The sequence below is a fragment of the Schistocerca serialis genome, chromosome 1 (genome assembly GCF_023864345.2).
Source record: "Schistocerca serialis cubense isolate TAMUIC-IGC-003099 chromosome 1, iqSchSeri2.2, whole genome shotgun sequence".
Classification (NCBI taxonomy): domain Eukaryota; kingdom Metazoa; phylum Arthropoda; class Insecta; order Orthoptera; family Acrididae; genus Schistocerca; species Schistocerca serialis.
This window is the reverse complement of record NC_064638.1, coordinates 830,807,153-830,828,539: the sequence shown is the minus strand read 5'-3', so window position 1 is coordinate 830,828,539 and position 21,387 is coordinate 830,807,153. Positions and strand designations below refer to the sequence as shown.

General features: G+C 42.9%; 1 protein-coding gene across 1 annotated transcript in view; it reads right to left on the bottom strand.

Annotated features, from left to right (window-relative positions):
* LOC126437942 (proclotting enzyme) overlaps positions 1–21,387 on the bottom strand; it is a 155,604-nt gene that overhangs the window by 101,351 nt on the left and 32,866 nt on the right. The window contains exon 4 of the mRNA XM_050090486.1: positions 9,221–9,392. Coding sequence (XP_049946443.1) covers positions 9,221–9,392 — 172 coding nt within the window. The remainder of the gene's footprint in view (positions 1–9,220; positions 9,393–21,387) is intronic.

Genomic DNA, 21,387 nt, shown 5'->3' with positions numbered 1-21,387 from the left:
ATCCAGATTGAACCGCGGATCAATGGAATCGTATCACCTGGTCGGATAAATCCCGTTTATTGTTAAACCAGGTCGATGGTCGTGTCCACATATACCGTCATCCAGGCGAACGGCTGCTCGAAACCTGTAGCGCGCCATGAACGCATGCCAGTGGGAGCAGTATTATGTTATGGGGGACATTCATCTGGGCTTCCATGGGTCCTGCGGTAGTAATCGAAGGTACTATGACAGCTGAGTAGACAACATTCCATTAGAACTACTGACGACCTAGGGAGAGCCAGTCCTAACAAAACTCTACCATCTGGTGAGCAAGATGTATGAGACAGGCGAAATACCCTCAGACTTCAAGAAGAATATAATAATTCCAACCCCAAAGAAAGCAGGTGTTGACAGATATGAAAATTACCGAACAATCAATTTAATAAGCCACAGCTGCAAAATACTAACGCGAATTCTTTACAGACGAATGGAAAAACTGATAGAAGTCGACCTCGGGGAAGATCAGTTTGGATTCCGTAGAAATGTTGGAACACGTGAGGCAATACTGACCCTACGACTTATCTTAGAAGAAAGATTAAGGAAAGGCAAACCTACGTTTCTAGCATTTGTAGACTTACAGAAAGCTTTTGACAATGTTGATTGGAATACTCTCTTTCAAATTCTGAAGGTGGCAGGGGTAAAATATAGGGAGCGAAAGGTTATTTACAATTTGTACAGAAAGCAGATGGCAGTTATAAGAATCGAGGGGCATGAAAAGGAAGCAGTGGTTGGGAAGGGAGTGAGACAGGGCTGTAGCCTATCCCCGATGTTATTCAATCTGTGTATTGAGCAAGCAGTGAAATAAACAAAAGACAAATTCGGAGTAGGTATTAAAAACCATGGAGAAGAAATAAAAACTTTGAGGTTTGCCGATGACATTGTAATTCTGTCAGAGACAGCAAAGGACTTGGAAGAGCAGCTGAACGGAATGGACAGTGTCTTGAAAGGAGGGTATAAGATGAACATCAACAAAAGCAAAACGAGGATAATGGAATGTAGTCGAATTAAGTCGGGTGATGCTGAGGGAATTAGATTAGGAAATGAGACACTTAAAGTAGTAAAGGAGTTTTGCTATTTGGGGAGCAAAGTAACTGATGGTGGACGAAGTAGAGAGGATACAAAATGTAGACTGGCAGTGGCAAGGAAAGCGTTTCTGAAGAAGAAAAATTTGTTGACATCGAGTATAGATTTAAGTGTCAGGAAGTCGTTTCTGAAAGTATTTCTATGGAGTGTGGCCATGTATGGAAGTGAAACGTGGACGATAAATAGTTTAGACAAGAAGAGAATAGAAGCTTTCGAAATGTGGTGCTACAGAAGAATGCTGAAGATTAGATGGGTAGATCACATAACTAATGAGGAGGTATTCAAATGGTTCAAATGGCTCTGAGCACTATGGGACTTAACATCTATGGTCATCAGTCCCCTAGAACTTAGAACTACTTAAACCTAACTAACCTAAGGACATCACACAACACCCAGCCATCACGAGGCAGAGAAAATCCCTGACCCCGCCGGGAATCGAACCCGGGAACCCGGGCGTGGGAAGCGAGAACGCTACCGCACGACCACGAGATGCGGGCTGAGGAGGTATTGAATAGAATTGGGGAGAAGAGGAGCTTGTGGCACAACTTGACTAGAAGAAGGGATCGGTTGGTAGGACATGTTCTGAGACATCGAGGGATCACCAATTTAGTATTGGAGGGCAGCGTGGAGGGTAAAAATCGTAGAGGGAGACCAAGAGATGAATACACTAAGCAAATTCAGAAGGATGTAGGCTGCAGTGAGTACTGGGAGATGAAGAAGCTTGCACAGGATAGAGTAGCATGGAGAGCTGCATCAAACCAGTCTCAGGACTGATGACCACAGCAACAACATGACAGCTGTGGCCCTCATGAACATTATTAGGGACCACCTGTAACCCGTTATGCTTGACGTCTTTCCCAACAGCAAAGTGTCTCAAAGGGTGTCACAAGTCCAGAATTGTATTTATTTTATTACTTTTGAATGCATTACGGGAACAGCAGTGATCAATGTCCTGTAAATAATTACTATTAAAAACAGTCTTGATCACGATTTATTTAACAAGGTGACCGGTTTTGACCACTACTGTGGTCATCTTCAGACCATTGAGTAGGAACCCCTTTCTGTTGGAGAATCACAATTAGTAATTATTGTATTTATTTTATTTTATTTATTGTATTTTTTTTGCATGGTGACACCAACTGGTGTCTTTTGCAAACGTCATAGCATTTTTTTACAAGTTTAGTACAGTCATATATACATATGTGATTACATATACATGATACAAATGTACCATTGTACCTAATAAGGCACAATATTGGGTGTTACATCGTACCTATTACAAATATTCAGATTTTACCCAACTATATATATATATATATATATATATATATATATATATATATATATATATATATATATATACAATAATTTATTTTAGTTTAATATTAATATTCACTTAAAGAATATAAACACTTGTCAATCAAGAAATATTTCAGTTTCACTTTGAATAAGTTCCCTTTGTGGCACCTTATAGAGCTCGGTAATCTGTTGTACCATATTTGACTACTAATGCATGGACTATGGTCTGTTGTTTTTAATTTTGTTCTTTGTCTGTAGTAGCAGTCTTTATTTCTTGTATTATAGGCATGCATATCAGAGTATTTTGTTGCTTTGTTTTGATGTGTCACAAAAAATATAATTAATTTGTAAAGATACAGTGAGTAGACTGTGAGGTATTTATGATGAACAAAGATTTCCCTGCATGAATCTCTATACCATAATCCATGGATAATTCTGATTGCTCTTTTCTGTAAGGTTAATATTCTGTTCATATGTATGTCGGCAGCACAGCCCCATATCTCTATCCCGTAATTAATCTGTGCAAAAATGGTTCCATAATAAATTGTTTTTAATGTCTGATGTGGGACTACTTTTGATAACTGGCTGATTAGATGTAATGAACTGCTGATTTTATTGCATAAAAATTTGATATGGTTTACCCATCTTAGATTTTCATTTAGGTGAATACCTAGAAATCTGCAGCCTTCTGTGTCCACTACTTCCATTCCACCTATGTTACTGATAGAGGTTTGGTGTGAGTTTGTAAGTTTAAATGCCAATAATTGAGATTTACTGATACTAACTTTCAAACCTTGATCTTGGAAATAAGTAGTTATTTGACGTAGGCCCTCAGTTGCTACCAACGTTAACTCATCATTTTGTTTACCAAGAAACAACAGTGAGGTATCGTCTGCATAGTTTACCAATTGGGAGTTGAAAGGTTGCTCTATATCATTTATGTACACTAGGAAAAGGAAAGGGCCCAAAATTGAGCCCTGGGGTACACCTTGCGTGACTGTCTCATATTTGGACTGGAAATTAATGATCTGATTATTGATTTTGTAAGTCAGCTTTGTACACTGCTTGCGGTTAAATAAATATGTAGCCAGCAATTGAATGGATGCAGCATTTACATTGTATGACTCAAGTTTACTTAAAAGTAACTCATGGTTTACCGAGTCAAAGGCTTTAGCGAGGTCTAGAAATATGCCAGCTGTTTGCATTGCTTGATCAAGGGCACCATACGTTTTGTGAAGAAATTCTGTAATTGCTGTGATAGTACTATGATCCTTTCGGAATCCATGTTGTGTGTCTGTTAGGAACTTATTTTTCAAGAAATAGTCACTAAGTTGTGTCAGCAGCACAACTTCAAATACTTTGCTGAAGACAGGTATTAATGATATGGGCCTGAAATTTGAAACCTCTTCCTTGGATCCTTTTTTATGCACTGGTTTAACTGTGCTCCATTTCAATACATTTGGAAATGTATGTTCTCTAATACTGCAGTTTACCAGGTGGGTGATTATTTTAACTAATTCCTTATTACATTTTTTAATCACAATACTACGCAAACCATCCCATCCAGATGAGTACTTATTCTTTAGGTTATTTATTATCCTGCCTATTTCTTTTTCAATTACTTGTTTGAATTCAAAAGGTGGCTCTTCAAAGGGGCAGAGCTTTACCTCACTACTCACAGTTATTAACTGGACTAACAGTTGCAGATATAAAGTATTTATTGAAAACATTGCAGACTTTATTAGGATCTTTAATTGTGTTTCCTTCATGTCTTATATTTACAATTTCAGTTTCTGGCTTCGGTGTGGCTTTGCGGAATTGATTTACAATTCTCCTTGAGGTCTTGGCTATATTGTCTGACTGAGCTATTTCACTGCTGTATATCTGTTTTCTTAGATTTGAAAGCTCTTTCTTAAAGATTTTCTTGGCTTCATTGTGCTTGGCCTTAAAAACCTGCAGGATTGTTGACTTGTGTAACACATCCAGGTCCTGGATGTTTTGCCTGAGTTTTATCATATTTGCTGGAAGTATCAGTCTGTTGGCTTTTGCACTTTGGTTATGGGTGAACACTCTTTGTATTTTTTTAACAGGGCAGCATCTGTCAAAGTGTCTTAGCATACTATCATGGAATTTGGCCCATTTGTTTTCAGATCCTTCAGTCTGGTAAACCAGATCCCAGTCCTCTATAGCTAATTTATTTCTTAGGACAAGGATGTTACCCTCTTTTAGGATTCTTTTATTTGCGGTAACTTTTGTCATTTTTGGGATGCTTGTGTTTACATACTCTACAAGCTGGCATTTGTGGTCAGAGTAGTGAAAATCCGTATTCCAGCACCTAACACTGTCTTTAATATGTTTACATAGTATAACGTAATCAAATCTGCTAGATGTGGACTTTGTTACCCTGGTATCACTATTTACTACATTTACAAGATTATATGGGTTAAGAATATCCATTAACCTCATATTACACCAACTGGAAGATTTTGCCTCAATATTCAGATCACCAAGTATAGTTAGGTCACTGAGACCACAACGTCCCACTACTCTACTAAATATGTCTATGAAGCTAACTACATCAGCCTTTGGTTGATGATAAATCCCAATAACTTTATGTTTTCTCATAACCTCTCTACACTCTTTGGTGTGGACTTCGATGCCTGTCACTTCAATCAAGCCTTCTTTGTTGTACTGGTCTAGATAGTTTAATTTCTTGTACTCAAGATTCTCACTAATGTTGGGTTAGGGTTGTTTGGGGAAGGAGACCAGACAGCGAGGTCATCGGTCCCATCGGATTAGGGAATGATGGGGAAGGAAGTCGGCCGTGCCCTTTCAAAGGAACCATCCTGGCATTTGCCTGGAGCGATTTAGGGAAATCACGGAAAACCTAAATCAGGATGGCCGGACGCGGGATTGAACCGTCGTCCTCCCGAATGCGAGTCCAGTGTCTACTCACTAATGTAAAGTGCCACACCACCACCCTTATGTTGCTGTCTACAATAACTATTTGCTAAGGAGTAGCCCTCTAGTTTACAGTAAATAATTTCATCAGATTTTAATCGATGCTCAGTTAGCACTACTATATGAGGTGACTGTTCATTTACAAAAACCTGTAATATATTAAGCTTATTTCTAAGGTACTGTATGTTTAGGTGCATGAGCCTTAGTGGTATTTTTAACTGGTCACTCTGATTATCTTCCTTCAAAATGCACTGAGTTGGTTCACTAACAGTTGGCTTTAAATGTAATAGTTCCCCTTCCTGTAATATACTAAGCACTTCACTTGCTCCCTTTGCTTCTGGTACTATGCAGTTATTTTTTTCAGTTTGTGTCATTAAACCTGGATTGTATCTTTGTCCGGTGTTTATATTCCTCTCACTATTGTCACACTGGTATTTAAGCTGGACAGTTTTACTTACATCTTTTTCCATGTTCTCTTTCTGCTTACTCGGTACCATAAAAAATCCTCACTTAGTGTAGCAGGTCTCCTAGTCCTCAGGCATCTGTCTTGATTGGAAGCTGCTTCTGCTGTTGATCTCCCAGGCCTCAGGTACCTCTTCTGTGTGGTTGCTGTTTCTGATGGCTCCTGTGCTACCCGACTTGGTGACTGCCCTTCTTTGTTAGCTGCTGCGGCTAATGACCTTTGTATATTTTCCTCACATGCATTTTCATTGCCTTGAGGTAGTATTATGGGGTCTGCTGTTCTGGATGCTGTTGCTGATGACGACAGCTCTGCTGATGATTGTGGTGATTCTGCTGCTATTGGTTTATCTGACACTGCTGCTGAGAATATCTGAGCCTTTGCTGCTGCTACTGGTGTTTGTTGTAGCTCTACTGCAGATAATGATGGTTCCACTGTTACAGACAACTCTTTTTTTGGCGGAATTGGGATTGGAGACACTTCCATTACAGATGACTCATTAATAAATTTAAGTATTTCGGCACTAATAATCTTTTTCCCTTTTACGTTCATGTGGAGACCATGTCTTGTGAAGTGCTCTCTGTGAACACTGTTTATCTCTACGAAGGTCGTATTCTGGAAACCTCGACATATTTTCTCAAATAGCCTGTTTGCTGTAACAATCTTGATGTTTACGCACGAGTTTTCCATCAGATCGTGTCTCCTAGGGATGTTAACAATGTAGAAATGCACTCGAGGCATCCTTTTGAATGTTTCCTTTAGGATTCTCGTTGCACGCCAAGTTTCATTACAGTAAACATCATTTGCGCCTCCTATTATGATGCAGCTGTTACCCGTCGTTAATATGTTGTCACTGTTTTTCAGAATTTCGCGTAATGGCGCGCCTGGTTTGATGATGCCTGTTACATTAAGGTCTGGGTGATTTCTTCTCATAATTTCCGTAACTCCTCTCCCATGACTATCTGCAAAATTATATATCTGTTGCTTGTATCCTTGCTTATGCGTAACGTGGTTGTTTACTTTTTTTTCTTTGCTAATATTTACCTTGTGTTTTTCTCCGTTTAATTCACTTGTATATTTTTGTGTGGATAGTTTGTTCATATTTTTATCCATAGATGCACTATTAACACTTTCTTTTCTTGCGTTTAATTCACTTGTGTCTTTTTGAGTGATCAGTTCGTTCATATTTCTAGTTACAGTCGTACTGTTTACACTTTGTACATTTGGTTGTGCAGACCTACGAATTTTATGGCTAGCATTAATGAGATCTTGTTGAATTGACGATTCAGACAGTTCCCGTATGGTTATATATATATATATATATATATATATATATATATATATTATGTCAAGTTCTTTTTGAAGTTCGTCTGTGCTACAATGGTTTGAGAAGCATGATATTGAACTCACATTAATGTCTTGGCTATAAAATTCGGGTCATCTGAATCCGATGGAACCCAACCGGGACGCCATCTGGCGCCATCTCAGCTCCCAGAAACAAACCGCCCGTAAATTACGGGAAGTGTGTGACCTGTGCATAGGGATCTGGTGCCACAAACCTCTGGAAACCTATCAAGTACTTGTCGAATCCATGGCATCCAGAGTCACTGCTGAATTGCATTCCAGAGGTGGACCAACACGCTTTTACATAGGTGGTCATAATGATTTGGCTCATCAATGTAGTTAAGTCTACATCGCTGTAGGTAAAAATAAAATTAAAGGTAGCTTACGATTAATGTAAATGACGATCGTATAAAACATGGCATTTTGCCATATTTTTTACTGATAAAATATTGGCCGGCCGAGCGGTTCTAGGCGCTTCAGTCTGGAACGACGCGACCGCTACGGTCGCAGGTTCGAATCCTGCCTCGGGCATGGATGTGTGTGATGTCGTTAGATTAGTTAGGTTTAAGTAGTTCTAAGTTCTAGGGGACTGATGACCTCAGAAGTTAATTCCCACAGTGCTCAGAGCCATTTGAACCATTTGAACTGATAAAGTTTATTACAATCGTGATGAAACTCTTTCCGCACCATAACGAGACATTTTTAACTACGATTCATTGAACAAAAGGTGGTCGTTCCGATAGTAAAACCTCCTTTTTTTGTGGTGACTCTGGATGTCCGCGCCAGATGTCGTTGGTGTAGCGCTAATGCTTCAACGTTCCTCTTTCATTTGCAGGTGGTTACGTTGTTTTGCGGTAGTTGGCGCCAGCAGAGAAGTGTTCCAAAATCGAGCCTGATACGAACACGATGTGTGATTGAATTCCTCACTGATGAAGAAATTGCGCCGATTGAAATGCATCGACGTTTGCTAAAGATGTTTGGAGACGATACAATAGACGTGAGCAATGTGAGGCGATGGGTACGGCATTTTCACATTTTCAAGATGGTGAATAGGGTGTGCATGAGAAGCCACACCCCGATCGACACTGCATGGCTGTCATCCCTCGCAGTAAAGGGCGTCTTAATCAACTCGTCCGTGCTGATCGGCGAACAACGACCAGAGAATTGTGTGCAAAGCTGAATGTCGGCTGCGATGACTTGAAAACAATATTGGAACATGTTGGCTATCGCAAAGGCTGTGTGAGATGGGTCCCGTGGATGCTTACAGAAGAACAAAACACTCATCGAATGAAGATTTGTTGGGAACTGCTGGACCAATATGAAGCTGAAGGTGACAATTTTATGAATAGTATCGTTACCGGAGATGAGACGTGGCGTCACCACTACGAGCTGGGAAACACAAAAGACAGTCCATGGAATGTTGACATGCGAATTCTCCGTCAAAGAAGAAATTCAAGACACAGACGTCTGCACGCAAAGTGATGTGCACAGTCTTCTGGAATCGCCAGGGTGTGGTTCTTTTGGATGTCCCGGAGCCTGGAGAACCTGTCAATTCAGCACTCTACAAGACGAGACTGATTAAGCTGAAAGCCCGAATTTCCAGTGTAAGTCCAGAGAAGATGATCAACTTTCAACTGCAACATGATAATGCCAGGCCCCACAAGTTTTTCGATCACGTAGCTCGTTGCAAAATTCAGCTGTACTGTCTTACCACATCCAACGTACATTCCCGATTTAGCACCTTCAGGCTTCCATCTCTTTGCACCTCTGAAAGATGGACTACGTGGCGAACATTTTCAAGACTTGGATGCTGTTGTCAGAGCTGTAAGAAAGTGGTTAGCCTCAACTGGTTGCGATTTTTAAAAGAGCGGCATGCAGGATGTGGTTCACTGTTGACAAAAGAGCAGGTTTAGGGGCTTCACATATAAATTAAGTTGTTATTTCCACATTTGGGGCGCTCAAGGACGAGATCATCGACGCCTCCAATATGACTGCGCGAGTGAAGGCCTATTGACTACGCTAGGCGAGACGTACCTGTCGTCGTCGGCCGGACAGCAGACGCCGGGCGTGAAGAGGCTCTTGAAGCAGATGGAGTCGCGCAGCTGCGACAGGTGCAGCAGCAGCTGCGGACACTCGCTCAGGTCGTCGCAGACGCCGCGGCCGCCGGTCGGCGTGCGGCACGCGCGAGCGTCCGGGCTCGCCGCATCTTCACCCACGCGGTCGTCTCCTGCGAACACGCCTCCTCTCAAGCTGCTGTCTCTATAAGGTTTCTAGGAGACAATTATCATGAAGGCAAGACACCTCAAGCACCTCCATCTTCGGAGTTGAGGGCGAAAAAATAGTGAAATGTAAGCGTAGCTCTCCAACGCACGCAGCAATTTCAACGAAACTTTGTACATGAACGACTTACTGTCGGAAAAAATACTGTGACAGTAGGACAACCCTAGCATTCCTAGGAATGACGCTGGTGATAGGAGAGGGAAAGAGTTGACAAGCAAGCACAACTCTAGAACGCATGCAGACATTGCAACCAAACTTAGTATATATGTATGGAGATGGTATGTGTTCTTTCGGACATGTCCGAAAGAACAGATACCATCTCCATATAGTTAAGGCTAACTGACCTTCTTCTTCTGTGAGGATGCACACGCATTGCCCGAACTCTTACGGGACTCGGTAAGATTGTCTCCCGCGAGTAATGAGTCTACTGGGAAGGGGCACTACAAATGTAGAGTGAGGACATTAAGTTGGGAATGTAAGTCTCACGAGGAGCGTGCAAGGGATAAATCCCTGCAGTCACACTACCCTCTGTGTCCTCGGTGGCTCAGATGCATAGAGCGTCTGCCATGTAAGCAGAAGATCCCGGGATCGAGACCCGGTCAGGGCGCACATTGTCAACTGTCCCCGTTGATGTATATCATACAGCTTAAGGTATATTGCCGGCCGGATTGGCCGCGCGGTTCTAGGCGCTACAGTCTCGAGCCGAGCGACCGCTACGGTCGCAGGTTCGAATCCTGCCTCGGGCATGGATGTGTGTGATGTCCTTAGGTTAGTTAGGTTTAATTAGTTCTACGTTCTAGGCGACTGATGACCTCAGAAGTTAAGTCGCATAGCGCTCAGAGCCATTTGAACCATTTTTGAGCTTAAGGTATTGATTTAATTATCTTTTCATAGTATATATGTGGCTTGCTGTCTAGGAAAAACTACTGTGAGGTAACAGTCCTAGAATCCCTTTTCGTGGGGCTGTTTAGGACCCTGTAAGCACAATTCTGGAACATCTGGTGGGATGTCAAGAAAACATGGTACATAATTGACTTTCTAACTAAAAAAAATGCTATTTGAGTGATACACGCGTAGCGTCATCACGGACAGATTTCACACATTTTCCCATCTGACACAAGAGTGGGTTAAACAAGAAACCGTAACCACCAGGTAATCGATAGAAAAGTACTACGAATCTCTTCGGAAGGAAATATATTTGTATGACGGAGAGTAAAATAAGGTGCCAAAAGGCATGGAATAGCGATTTGCACGTATAAAGATGGCGGTAGTATCGCGTGCATATCGTATAAAAGGACAGTGCATTGACGGAGCTGTCATTTGTACTCACGTGATTCATGCGAAAAGGTTTCCGACGTTATTATGGCAGCACGCTGGGAATTAACAGGCTGTGAACGCGGAATGCCAATTGGTGCTAGACGTATTGGACATCCCATTTCGGTAATCGTTAGGGAATTCAGTATTCCGAGATCCAAAAGTGTACCGAGGATACCAAATTACAGGCATTAACTCTCACGACGGACAACGCAACGGCCGACGGTCTTCACTTAACGACCGAGACCAGTGGCGCTTACGTAGAGTTGTCAGTGCTAACAGACAAGCAACACTGCGTTAAATAGCCCGAGAAATCAAAATGGGACAAACGACGACCGTATCCGTTAGGACAGTAGGGCGAAAATTGGCATTAATGAGCTATGGCAGCAGATGACCGAGACGAGTGCCTTCACTAACAGCACGACGTCAGCTTCAGCGCCTGTCTTGGGCTCGTGACCATGTCGGTTGGACCCTAGACTGCTGGAAAACTGTGGTCTTGTCAGATGAGTCCCAATTCCCCAGTGTAAAAGCAAATGGTAGGGTTCGAATGTGGCGCAGACCCCCCGAGGCCATGGACTCACGCAGTCAACAAGACAATGTGCTGCGTCCTCCGGTGTGTCTGAACCTATCATTGACCGTAAATGGTTGTGTTCGGCTACTTGGCGACCGTTTGCAGCCATTCAACAATGGAATTTTTATGGATGACAATGCACCGTGTCACATTTTTTTCGCGCCTGATTTCAAGAACATTCTGGGTACTTAGAGCGAATGATTTGGTCACCTAGATCGCCTGACAAGAATCTAAAAATGGTTCAAATGGCTCTGAGCACTATGCGACTTAGCTTCTGAGGTCATCAGTCGCCTAGAACTTAGAACTGCTTAAACCTAACTAACCTAAAGACATCACACACATCCATGCCCGAGGCAGGAACAAGAATCTCATCGAACGTTTATGAAACATAATCTAGAGGTCAGTTCATGCAAAAAATCCTGCACCGGCAATTATGGACGGATACAGAGGCAGCATGGCTCACTATTTTTCCAGGAGACTTCCAACGACTTGTTGGGTCCATGCTATGTCCAGTTGCTGCGCTACGCCGGCAAGAAGGAGTCCGACAGGATATTAGGAGGTATCCTATGACATTTCTCACTTCAATGTATTTCACTGAAAGCGCTAGTCAAATGTTATAATTATCTCAATGAAAAGAATAAAGTTTCGTAACTAATTTTTTGTTTGTTTGCAGGTACGTTTCTGCCGTTCTGGTACACACTGAAATGTAGCGCCTCAGTATCATATTGCGCTGTTAGAAAGCCCGATACAAATGGCTCAGCACACGATAAAGTGAAATATCGTTCGGTGATTTGTTTTCTGCACTTGAAGGGAAACAACGCTGCAACAGTCCATGCTGGGTTGGTGAAAGTGTAAGGCAACAGTGCACCACTATATGAAACGGCGGTCACGTGGCGCACACGCTTCAAGTGTGATCATACAAGTCTGTATGACGAAGAACCAAGTGGCAGACCATCTCTCCGTAAAGGACCGAGAATCGCAAATGAAGTGGAGGACCTGGAGCTCGAAGATCGGCGTGTCACTCTCAAAACGGTAATGGAAATAATGAAAATCACTCATGCTGCCATTTAAAACATTTTACACAACATTTTGAAAATGACACGCACTGCTCACACTAATTCAAAAAGCCCGCCGAATTGACGCAGCAGTTATGTAAGACCAGTCCAGAGGACTGGAGCCACCTAATCGTGCTGAGACGATTAGTGTGACCCCGGTTCAAAGGAGAAAATCAAGCTATGGAGACATGTGTGTTTACCAGCACCGAAAAACGAAAGATCCCAACCATGATCGGGCAAGATGATGTTTTTTGGGACTGCCATGCAGTCGTGGTACAGTTACAAGGGTTCTAACTGTTACAGCAGCATACTATCGAAATCTCCTGGCGATATTAAGGGACTCTGACAAGGTAAAGCGTCGTGGGAAGGTGGTCAAAGAATAACGAAAGTTATGAATGTATTCCAAAATAGTGAATACGATTGCACACTGGCTATACGATGTACTAGTAAAGTATGAAAATTTGTGTTGGAGCGGGCCTTGAACTCGAATTTCCCCATTTTCACGACTGGTCACCTTAACCGCTTTGGCTACCTAAGCTCGATTCACAGCCAATCCCATACTTCCATACGTCCAGTGTCTCCGTCCCATAGTGCTCGCATACAGATCGTACGATTCCTGCATAGGGAGACACATAGTTTTTGCTCATCACATTTCCTTGTTTTGGCATGAAATACATTAGGGTAGTATCTGTATCTTACAGTGCCATGCATGCATGTCCGAAGGACAACTGTATCGAAATGTACAGATGCTGTAAAATTCAGACACTGCGCCAACTAAACGACGAAAGTAATAAGGAGCAACATGTCTGTGCCAGTGACATACTTAATATCAAAAGGAGGACCCACTTAGTAATCGATGTCAAGGAATATACAGACAAGAAAATTCATTAGGACAATGCGATGCACTGGCCTAAAAGTAATAGTTACAACCTGGGAAAGCGTCAACAAGGTATCCACATACACTAGTTACAGGACGAGTGTCAATGAAACAAGAAGATCAATTAACAAAGACGAAAATATGAAATACGGACATATAGGAAACATTCGAGAAATGACCTGTATTTGGAAAAGTATATCAAACAACTGGCTTGACAAGGAGGCTACCAAGTCGTCTACGAAATGAAGACAACATAAATAAAGTATCATATATAGGTCAGAACCAGAATATTGTAAGAAGCGAGGAGTGTCGCTACAGATAACGGTACTATTCGCTAATAAGTATTTTTGAAAAATGGCATAAACGAGGAAGAGTCATAATGACTATTATAACGAATAATCACAACCACATTCAGTAGCTACCATACTCATTAGCTTTTTTTACGTTAGTTACCTGATGCTATATTCCATTTTACTCCGTTCAAAAAAACTTTTGGATCTTTCTCGTCTATATCCTTACATATTTTTGGACTAAGAACGTATAGGATTAATGTTTGCATTGCAATAACACTACTGTTTTTTTTTATTTCAGATAACCAACTTGCGTCTTACACCATGTGTGCTACCTACGTTATATATGACTAGCATATACTTGATTGTATCCTGAACGTATTACTGTCTTATTGGTTTCCTTTTATGTACATATACGAGGGTTGGAACTTTAATAGAGGCAACTATTTATTTACAGCTCTTACAAAACAGATACGTGTTTCAACGTTTTACTGACCTTCAAAGTAGTCACTAGCATTGTGTATAACCTGTTGCCAGCGATGTGGAAGTCGTAGGATACTCTTAGCAGTGGCAGTTGTGTTGACAGTTCGAACGGCGCGGTCTATTGCCCGACGAATTTGTAGCAGTTCTGAAACGAATGCCGTGAAGTGTTTCCTTCAGTTTAGAAATCGAGTTGAACTTACCAGGGCTTAAGTCATGGGGGTGCAGCAGGTGGTATAGCACTTAGCAGCCCCATCAGTCAAACAAATTAGTAACAACTTGCACTGTACGTGCTTGAGCATTGTTCTGCAAAATGATGGTCAGGTCCTGCAGAAAGTGTCATCACTTCTGTCTCTGTGCTATTCATTTCTGGAACACAACCTACGACTAGCTTAGAGACAGAGGTGATGACACTTTCTGCAGGTCATGACTATCATTTTGCAGGGTAATAGTCAAGCACGTACAGTGCAAGCTGTTACTGATCTGTTTGACTGATGGGGCTGCTAAGTATTATACCACCTACTGCACTCCCCTGACTTGCGCCCTCTTGAATTCAACTCGATTTCTAAACTGAAGGAAACACTTCACGGCATTCGCTTCAGAACTGCTACAAATTCGTCAGGCAATAGACCGAGCCTCTCGAACTGTCAACACAACTGGCACTGCTAAGAATAGCCGGCCGAAGTGGCCGTGCGGTTAAAGGCGCTGCAGTCTGGAACCGCAAGACCGCTACGGTCGCAGGTTCGAATCCTGCCTCGGGCATGGATGTTTGTGATGCCCTTAGGTTAGTTAGGTTTAACTAGTTCTAAGTTCTAGGGGACTAATGACCTCAGCAGTTGAGTCCCATAGTGCTCAGAGCCATTTTTGAACTGCTAAGAATATCCTACGACTTCACACATCGCTGGAAACGGGTTATACACAATGCTGGTGACTACTTTGAAGGTCAGTAAAACTTTGAAACACGTATCTGTTTTGTACGAGCTGTATTATGTATTTGTCTGTTATCTTGCCGGCCGGAGTGGCCAACTGTTTCTAGGTGCTACAGTCTGGAACCGCGCGACCACTGCGGTCGCAGGTTCGAATCCTTCTTCGGGCATGGATGTGTGTGATGTCCTTATGTTAGTTTGGTTTAAGTAGTTCTAAGTTCTAGGGGACTGATGACCTCAGAAGTTGAGTCCTATAGTGCTCAGAGCCATTTGAACCATTTTTGAAATACGGCTGTGGCCACTGTTCCAGTCCCAGAGGCTGCTTAAATATTATGCAAAAACATCAGGAATGGCAGCCGAAGAAATCTGAGATAAGTAATGGCCATCATACTGCCAACGGCTTTGTCAAAGAGGACGAAGGAAAATACATTCAGGGCACCCTCTTGCCCTTGGGGTAGAAAGCAGCACTTAAGGGCGGAACAAGCAGCAATGATCAATAGCAAGAGTATGCAGAAGGCAATGGAAACCACTGCATTAAAGATAAATAATGCGTATCCACAGGACATATGGATTGTAACTGAAAAAGTGTCATGATGATCTCTCCATTGAATAACGATTCCGGATTAATCCTCCATTCGAATTTCCGGAAAGGAACTGCCACGGGAGAGGAGACCGTAAGAAACAGTTTGAGTAAATAACGGAAAGATAACATTATACGAGTCGGAGCGTGCAGTATCAGAAGTCTGAAGATGATAGGGAAGCCAGAATATGTCAACAGGAAATTGCTGGTGTAGAATAGAAGGATCAGTGAAGTGGTGTGGGAACAAGGTAAGAATTTCTGGTCAGTCGACTATAGGACAATGTCAACAGCAGCAGATCACATAACGGGAATTAAATTCGTTGGAATAGGGAGGTAGGGAGTTAAGCGATAGGACTATTCCCATCAAGAACAAAAGTTTGCCTTTGACTGACATCAGTCGTACCTAGCCCCCAGCAAATTTCAACCACCTGAAGATGTCGATTAGTTGCTCCAAGGAAATATTGTCGAATTTACACAACGTCAACTGGCAGCAAACCCGTGAAGATTGTTTCGCGTTAGATTGAAATTGTACGCTCTTTCAAGATTCAAAGACGTTAAATTCGCTTCAATGCACCGACGTCGTCCAGTTGAGTCACAAGGAGACGAATTGTGTCACCAGTTGAGACTGCGGACTGAAAGGATAAGAAGGGATGGCGCCATTACGACATTATGAGGCCAATATGTAGATTGTCGATTCGTGCGAGGGATCAACTGAAACTGTAGTGCATGTGAAAAGAAGATATTCTTATCCAGTCATCCGCGAGCAATTTTTCTAGGCCATTACATTTTTTGAGCTATAGTTGTAATATGTCACTATGGTGACTAGGTGTTGAGGGCATTGTTTAAAACTATACTTTCGAGAGACACAAAAATATGTCTTCTCTTTGTTTCGGGGAACCTTTTAAATCGGAGAGAAAATAAATCTTCGGTTCACGTCATTTTTCAGATCTCTCTCTTTCATGTGGCGGCCAGGTGCAAGTCTTTTCTATTCGACGCCGTTACTGCACAGAATAGTAAGGGGTATAAATTCGAAAATATTTTGTTAAAACTCACTCATATTGCCTCAGGAAAATTCAAGCCATGCTACAGCCAGAAACGGAAGCAGGAAGTGAGCCATTATGTCGCAGTTGGGTCAGGTCGACGACACTGTCTGCCGAGTAAGGAATATGCATTCAGTAGAAAAAAGGACGAAAAACCAAAGGAAGCGAGACAAGCACGTTCCTTAGGTCGTAAGGCATGTTGCAAGAAACTGTATCTATTTCGTAGGAGCACATAGCGAGGGACCGACGCAGCAGTTGACAGCCTGTTAAGCGAATATAGCAGAATAAGGAGGACACGAGCTTTGCGTCATAGCCTCACGGTAGCTCTCTTTAAATTTTCCAACTTCCCAGCCCTTGTCATGAGTTGATCAATGGGATCGATGGCAGTCGATTCCACGATTACGATACTGTACTGAATCTATGTCATAGATGCTCCAGCACTGTCTATGAACTAGCCAAAGATGTACTCAAGATGATGGCCTTCACTGGATGAACTTCATGCTACTCGAAGCCTACCATCTACTGATGCAGAAACTGACCGTCTGACACATAGCAGAATGGTTCCAATAATGTATTTCAACATGGAAGCCAGCAACAGGGCCTCTTGGAGCCAACGTTCCTGTTCATCACTCACGCCCCATCGAGTGTTGAAACCTACCAGGGGTAGGGAGGAGATCAACCGACCACACGACTGCAGACAGCAGGTACATCGCGGATGGGTCATCAAGGGCCATCGTAGAATTCGGATTCCTACCGCGTACACTCCACAGCCGGGGCGAGAACCACTTCGCGCTGGGCAGCCGCAGCCCCGCTCGCCAGCAACTGTCGCGCCGCCAGAGTCGCTGGCGTCACCTCCCGCGCGTGCGAACACTGAACTGACTCGACGGCGGGCGTCAGCTAGAATCCAACACACTGTTGAATTAACAGCAGGCGAAGCTGCTGCAGAAGAACGACGACTTGTAAACATAATGAATAAATAACTGAACTCCAACAACATTTCATTGGCATCACTGATACTTCATAACTTCCAACAGCTATTCTGACTTCACGCAGAGGCGTCTCCGCTCGGCCCTCTGTAACGCCATCTAAGCGACATGCATATCAGTGATGGCGAAACGGTGATGAGGACAATTCAGTACCCAGTCGTCAAGTGGAGGAAGTCTCCGACCCAGCCGGAATTCGAATGCAGGAGTAGTAGAACAAAGTATCTTTGAGTACATTTTGTTAGTGCAGGTTGCCTACATAAGGGGCAGGTTTGCCCCTTTGGTTACCAATCTGCCGCACTGTACTGCCCTGTGGAGTAGATATTTTTCAGGTGCATGTAAGTTAAGAGTGCATGTTGATTCACATGGCACTCGTGCAGGTATACTATTGATAAGTAGTTCCCAGCTCAAGTAAATACTAGATTTTTTTCAGAAATATCGGATATATCGCCGAGATATATGTAGAAAAAATAAACCCAGGAACAGCTCACTACTGATGATCAATTAGTCTGGAACTTCAGATTACTTAACAGCTCATCAGTTGTCACAGTCTCTAATGTCTGGGACAGCCCTTTGCACTATCCTATGTGCGATTGGTCACCAAATCAAAATGTTGTTAATGTGGAGTTCAGTTTACGTTTCTCTTATTAGCCCACCAATTCAAACTTCCTATGTTAAGCATATTATAGCTGAAAACAGTCATGGTGCGATCCTTGCTGGGAGCAATAGGACAAGGACAAGCGACAAACGATATACACACATCAAAAAAAGTTTTGCATCACCCCAGTTCCCAGAACTCCTGAAGACAGACGTTGACTGTGGATATTGTATCACAGACACAGTCCCTTCGACTGTTCAGAGACGTCACTAAACCCGCCCAAAAAATGGGAACAACCATGCATGAGCAGCGCCTATTAGACAGAGGGGGACTGACAGCCGATCACTTCCAGTCATTCCTCCAGAAAGGAGGTACACAGCTTGTGTTGTCTGTAGTTCAACCTTGCCTAGAAAGTCAATACCGCGGTTCGATGGCGTCCGCGCTGTTACTTTGTGCCAGGAAGGGCTCTCAACAAGGGAAGTGTCCAGGCATCTCAGAGTGAACCAAAGTGACGTTGTTTGGACATGGAGGAGATACAGAGAGACAGGAACTGTCGATGACATACCCCACTCAGGCTGCCCAAGCGCTACTACTGCAGTGCATGACCTACAGATTATGACTCAGAGTAACTCTGACAGCAACGCTTTTCGTGCGGCCACAGGACGTCAGGACGACTCAAACTGTGCTCAATAGGCTGCATGATGTGCAACTTCACTCCCGACGTCCATGCCGAGGTTCATCTTTGCAACCACAACACCATGCAGTCTGGTACAGATGGGCCCAAAAACATGCCGAATGGACTGCTCAGGATTGGAATCACGTTCTCTTCACCAATGAGTGTCGAATATGCCTTCAACCAGACAATCGTTGAAGATGTGTTAGGAGGCAACCCAGTCTGGCTGAACGCCTTAGACACACTGTCCAGCGAGTGCAGCAAGGTCGAGGTTCCCTGATGTTTTGGGTTGGCATTGTGTGGGGCCGATGTACGCCGCTTCTAGTCATGGAAGGCGCCGTAACGGCTGTAGGATACGCGAATGCCATCCTCTGACCGATAGTGCAACCATATTGGCAGCATACTGGCGAGGCATTCGTCTTCTTGGACGACAGTTCGCGCTTCCATCGTGCACATCTTTTGAATGACTTCCTTCCGGATAATGACATCGCTCGACTAGAGTGGCTACCATGTTCTCCAGACATGAACCCAATCGAACATGCCTGGGATAGATTAACAAGGGCTGTTTATGGATGACGTGACTTACCAACCACTCTGAGGGATCTACGCCGAATCACCATTGAAAAGTGAGACAATCTGGACCAACAGAGCCTTGATGAACTTGTGGATAGTATGCTACGACGAACACAGGCAAGCATCAATGCAAGAGGACGTGCTGCTGGGTATTAGAGGTGCCGGTGTGTACAGCAATCTGGACCACCACCTCTGAAGGTCTTGCTGTATGGTGGTACAACAAGCAATGTGTGATTTTCATAAGCCATAAAAAGGGGGGAAATTATATTTATATTGATCTCTACTCCAATTTTCTGTACAGGTTCCGGAACTCTCGGAACCGTGGTAATGCAAAACTTTTTTTGATGTGTGTACTTTCATTGTCAGTAACCTTCTGGACAAACCAGTGTCACTGGAATAATGCTAACGCCGCCATTCCGAAAAGTAAAAGTAAGATGTGAACATATATTGTGTTGTATGATGATCGAGAAATAGGAAAAATCCCGACGGAAGACACCAGACGTACGTGTATACGACGACAACATCCAGAAAAGCTCATGTGCATACAGCGCAATATTACGCTAGCTGAAGAAGATTGTTCGAAGCTTACCTGTACGTGTGACTGAAAGAAATCACGTCACTTTGTTATATAACTGTTGTACATTTGCGGGGTGTTTCAAGTAACCTCAACACCTGTAATAATTCACAAATAGCTGATGATATTGAAACCCCGATATGTAAAATGTTTCTGAGTAAAATGGCGACTATATTGCTGCATGATTCTTCTTTTTTCCGTTTTGTAACGGAAGCTTTTTTCATCGACATCGATTGAAAAGCGAAGCCTCGTAATGTGGTTGTTAAAGTCTGCAGTGAAGTTTAACTCAGAAAGAGGTGGCAACTGCAGCGGTTGAGTTGGAGTCGTCATACAATAGTAGATTAGCTCTCTTTTTGTGAAAAATTTCGTAGGAAGATTTAAAAATCATCAAAGCGCTATACTTTCGAAGCTCTGTGGAATCCTCGTAAAAAGCAAAACACGTACTTGGAACTAAACAAAATAGCTTAAGTTCTGGGGGACTGATGACCTCAGAAATTAATTCCCATAGTGCTCAGAGCCATTTGAACCATTTTGAACCAAAATAGCTTCACTCTCTCTGTAGAAACATACATTACGATCACTAACTGTTTAGAAAAGTACGCAATTTAAATACTGTACTATCACTTGGCGAAATCCTTATTTCGATACGATGAACCTCTCATATAGTATTAGCTGGACCTAAGATAGGATTATAACCAATGACACGTAATATAAGATAAAACTATACTTGGGAAACGTACAATGAGAGATGTTAACGCTTTATACAGACGTGACAAAAGTAAAGGGATAGCGATATGCACATATAAAAATGGCTGTAGTATCGCGTACATAATGTATAAAAGGGCAGCGCCTTGATGGAGTTATCATTTGCACTCAGGTGATAAGGTCTCCGACGTGATTACGGCCGCAAGACGGGAATTAACAGACTTTCAATGGGTGATGGTAGTTGGAGCTAGACGCATGGTACATTCTATTTCGAAAATCGTTAGGGAACTCAATATTCCGAGATTCATAGTGTCAAGAGCGTGACAAGAATACCAAATTTCAGGCATTATCTCTCACAACGGACAACGCAGTGGCCGAGGAACTTCAATTAACGACCGATGGCAGTGGCGTTTGCGTAAAGTTGTCAGTCCTAACAGATAAGCCACAATGCTTGAAGTAACCGGAGAAATCAATGTGGGACGTACAATGAACGTATCCGTTAGGACAGAGCCGCGAAATTTCGCGATAATAGGTTGTGGCAACAGACGAGCAACGCGATTGTCTTTGCTCACAGCAAGACATTACCTGCAGCGTCTCGTGACCATATCAGTTGGACCGTAAACAACTGGAGAACCGTCGCCTGTTCAGATGCGTCCCGATTTCAGTTTGTAAGAGCTAACGG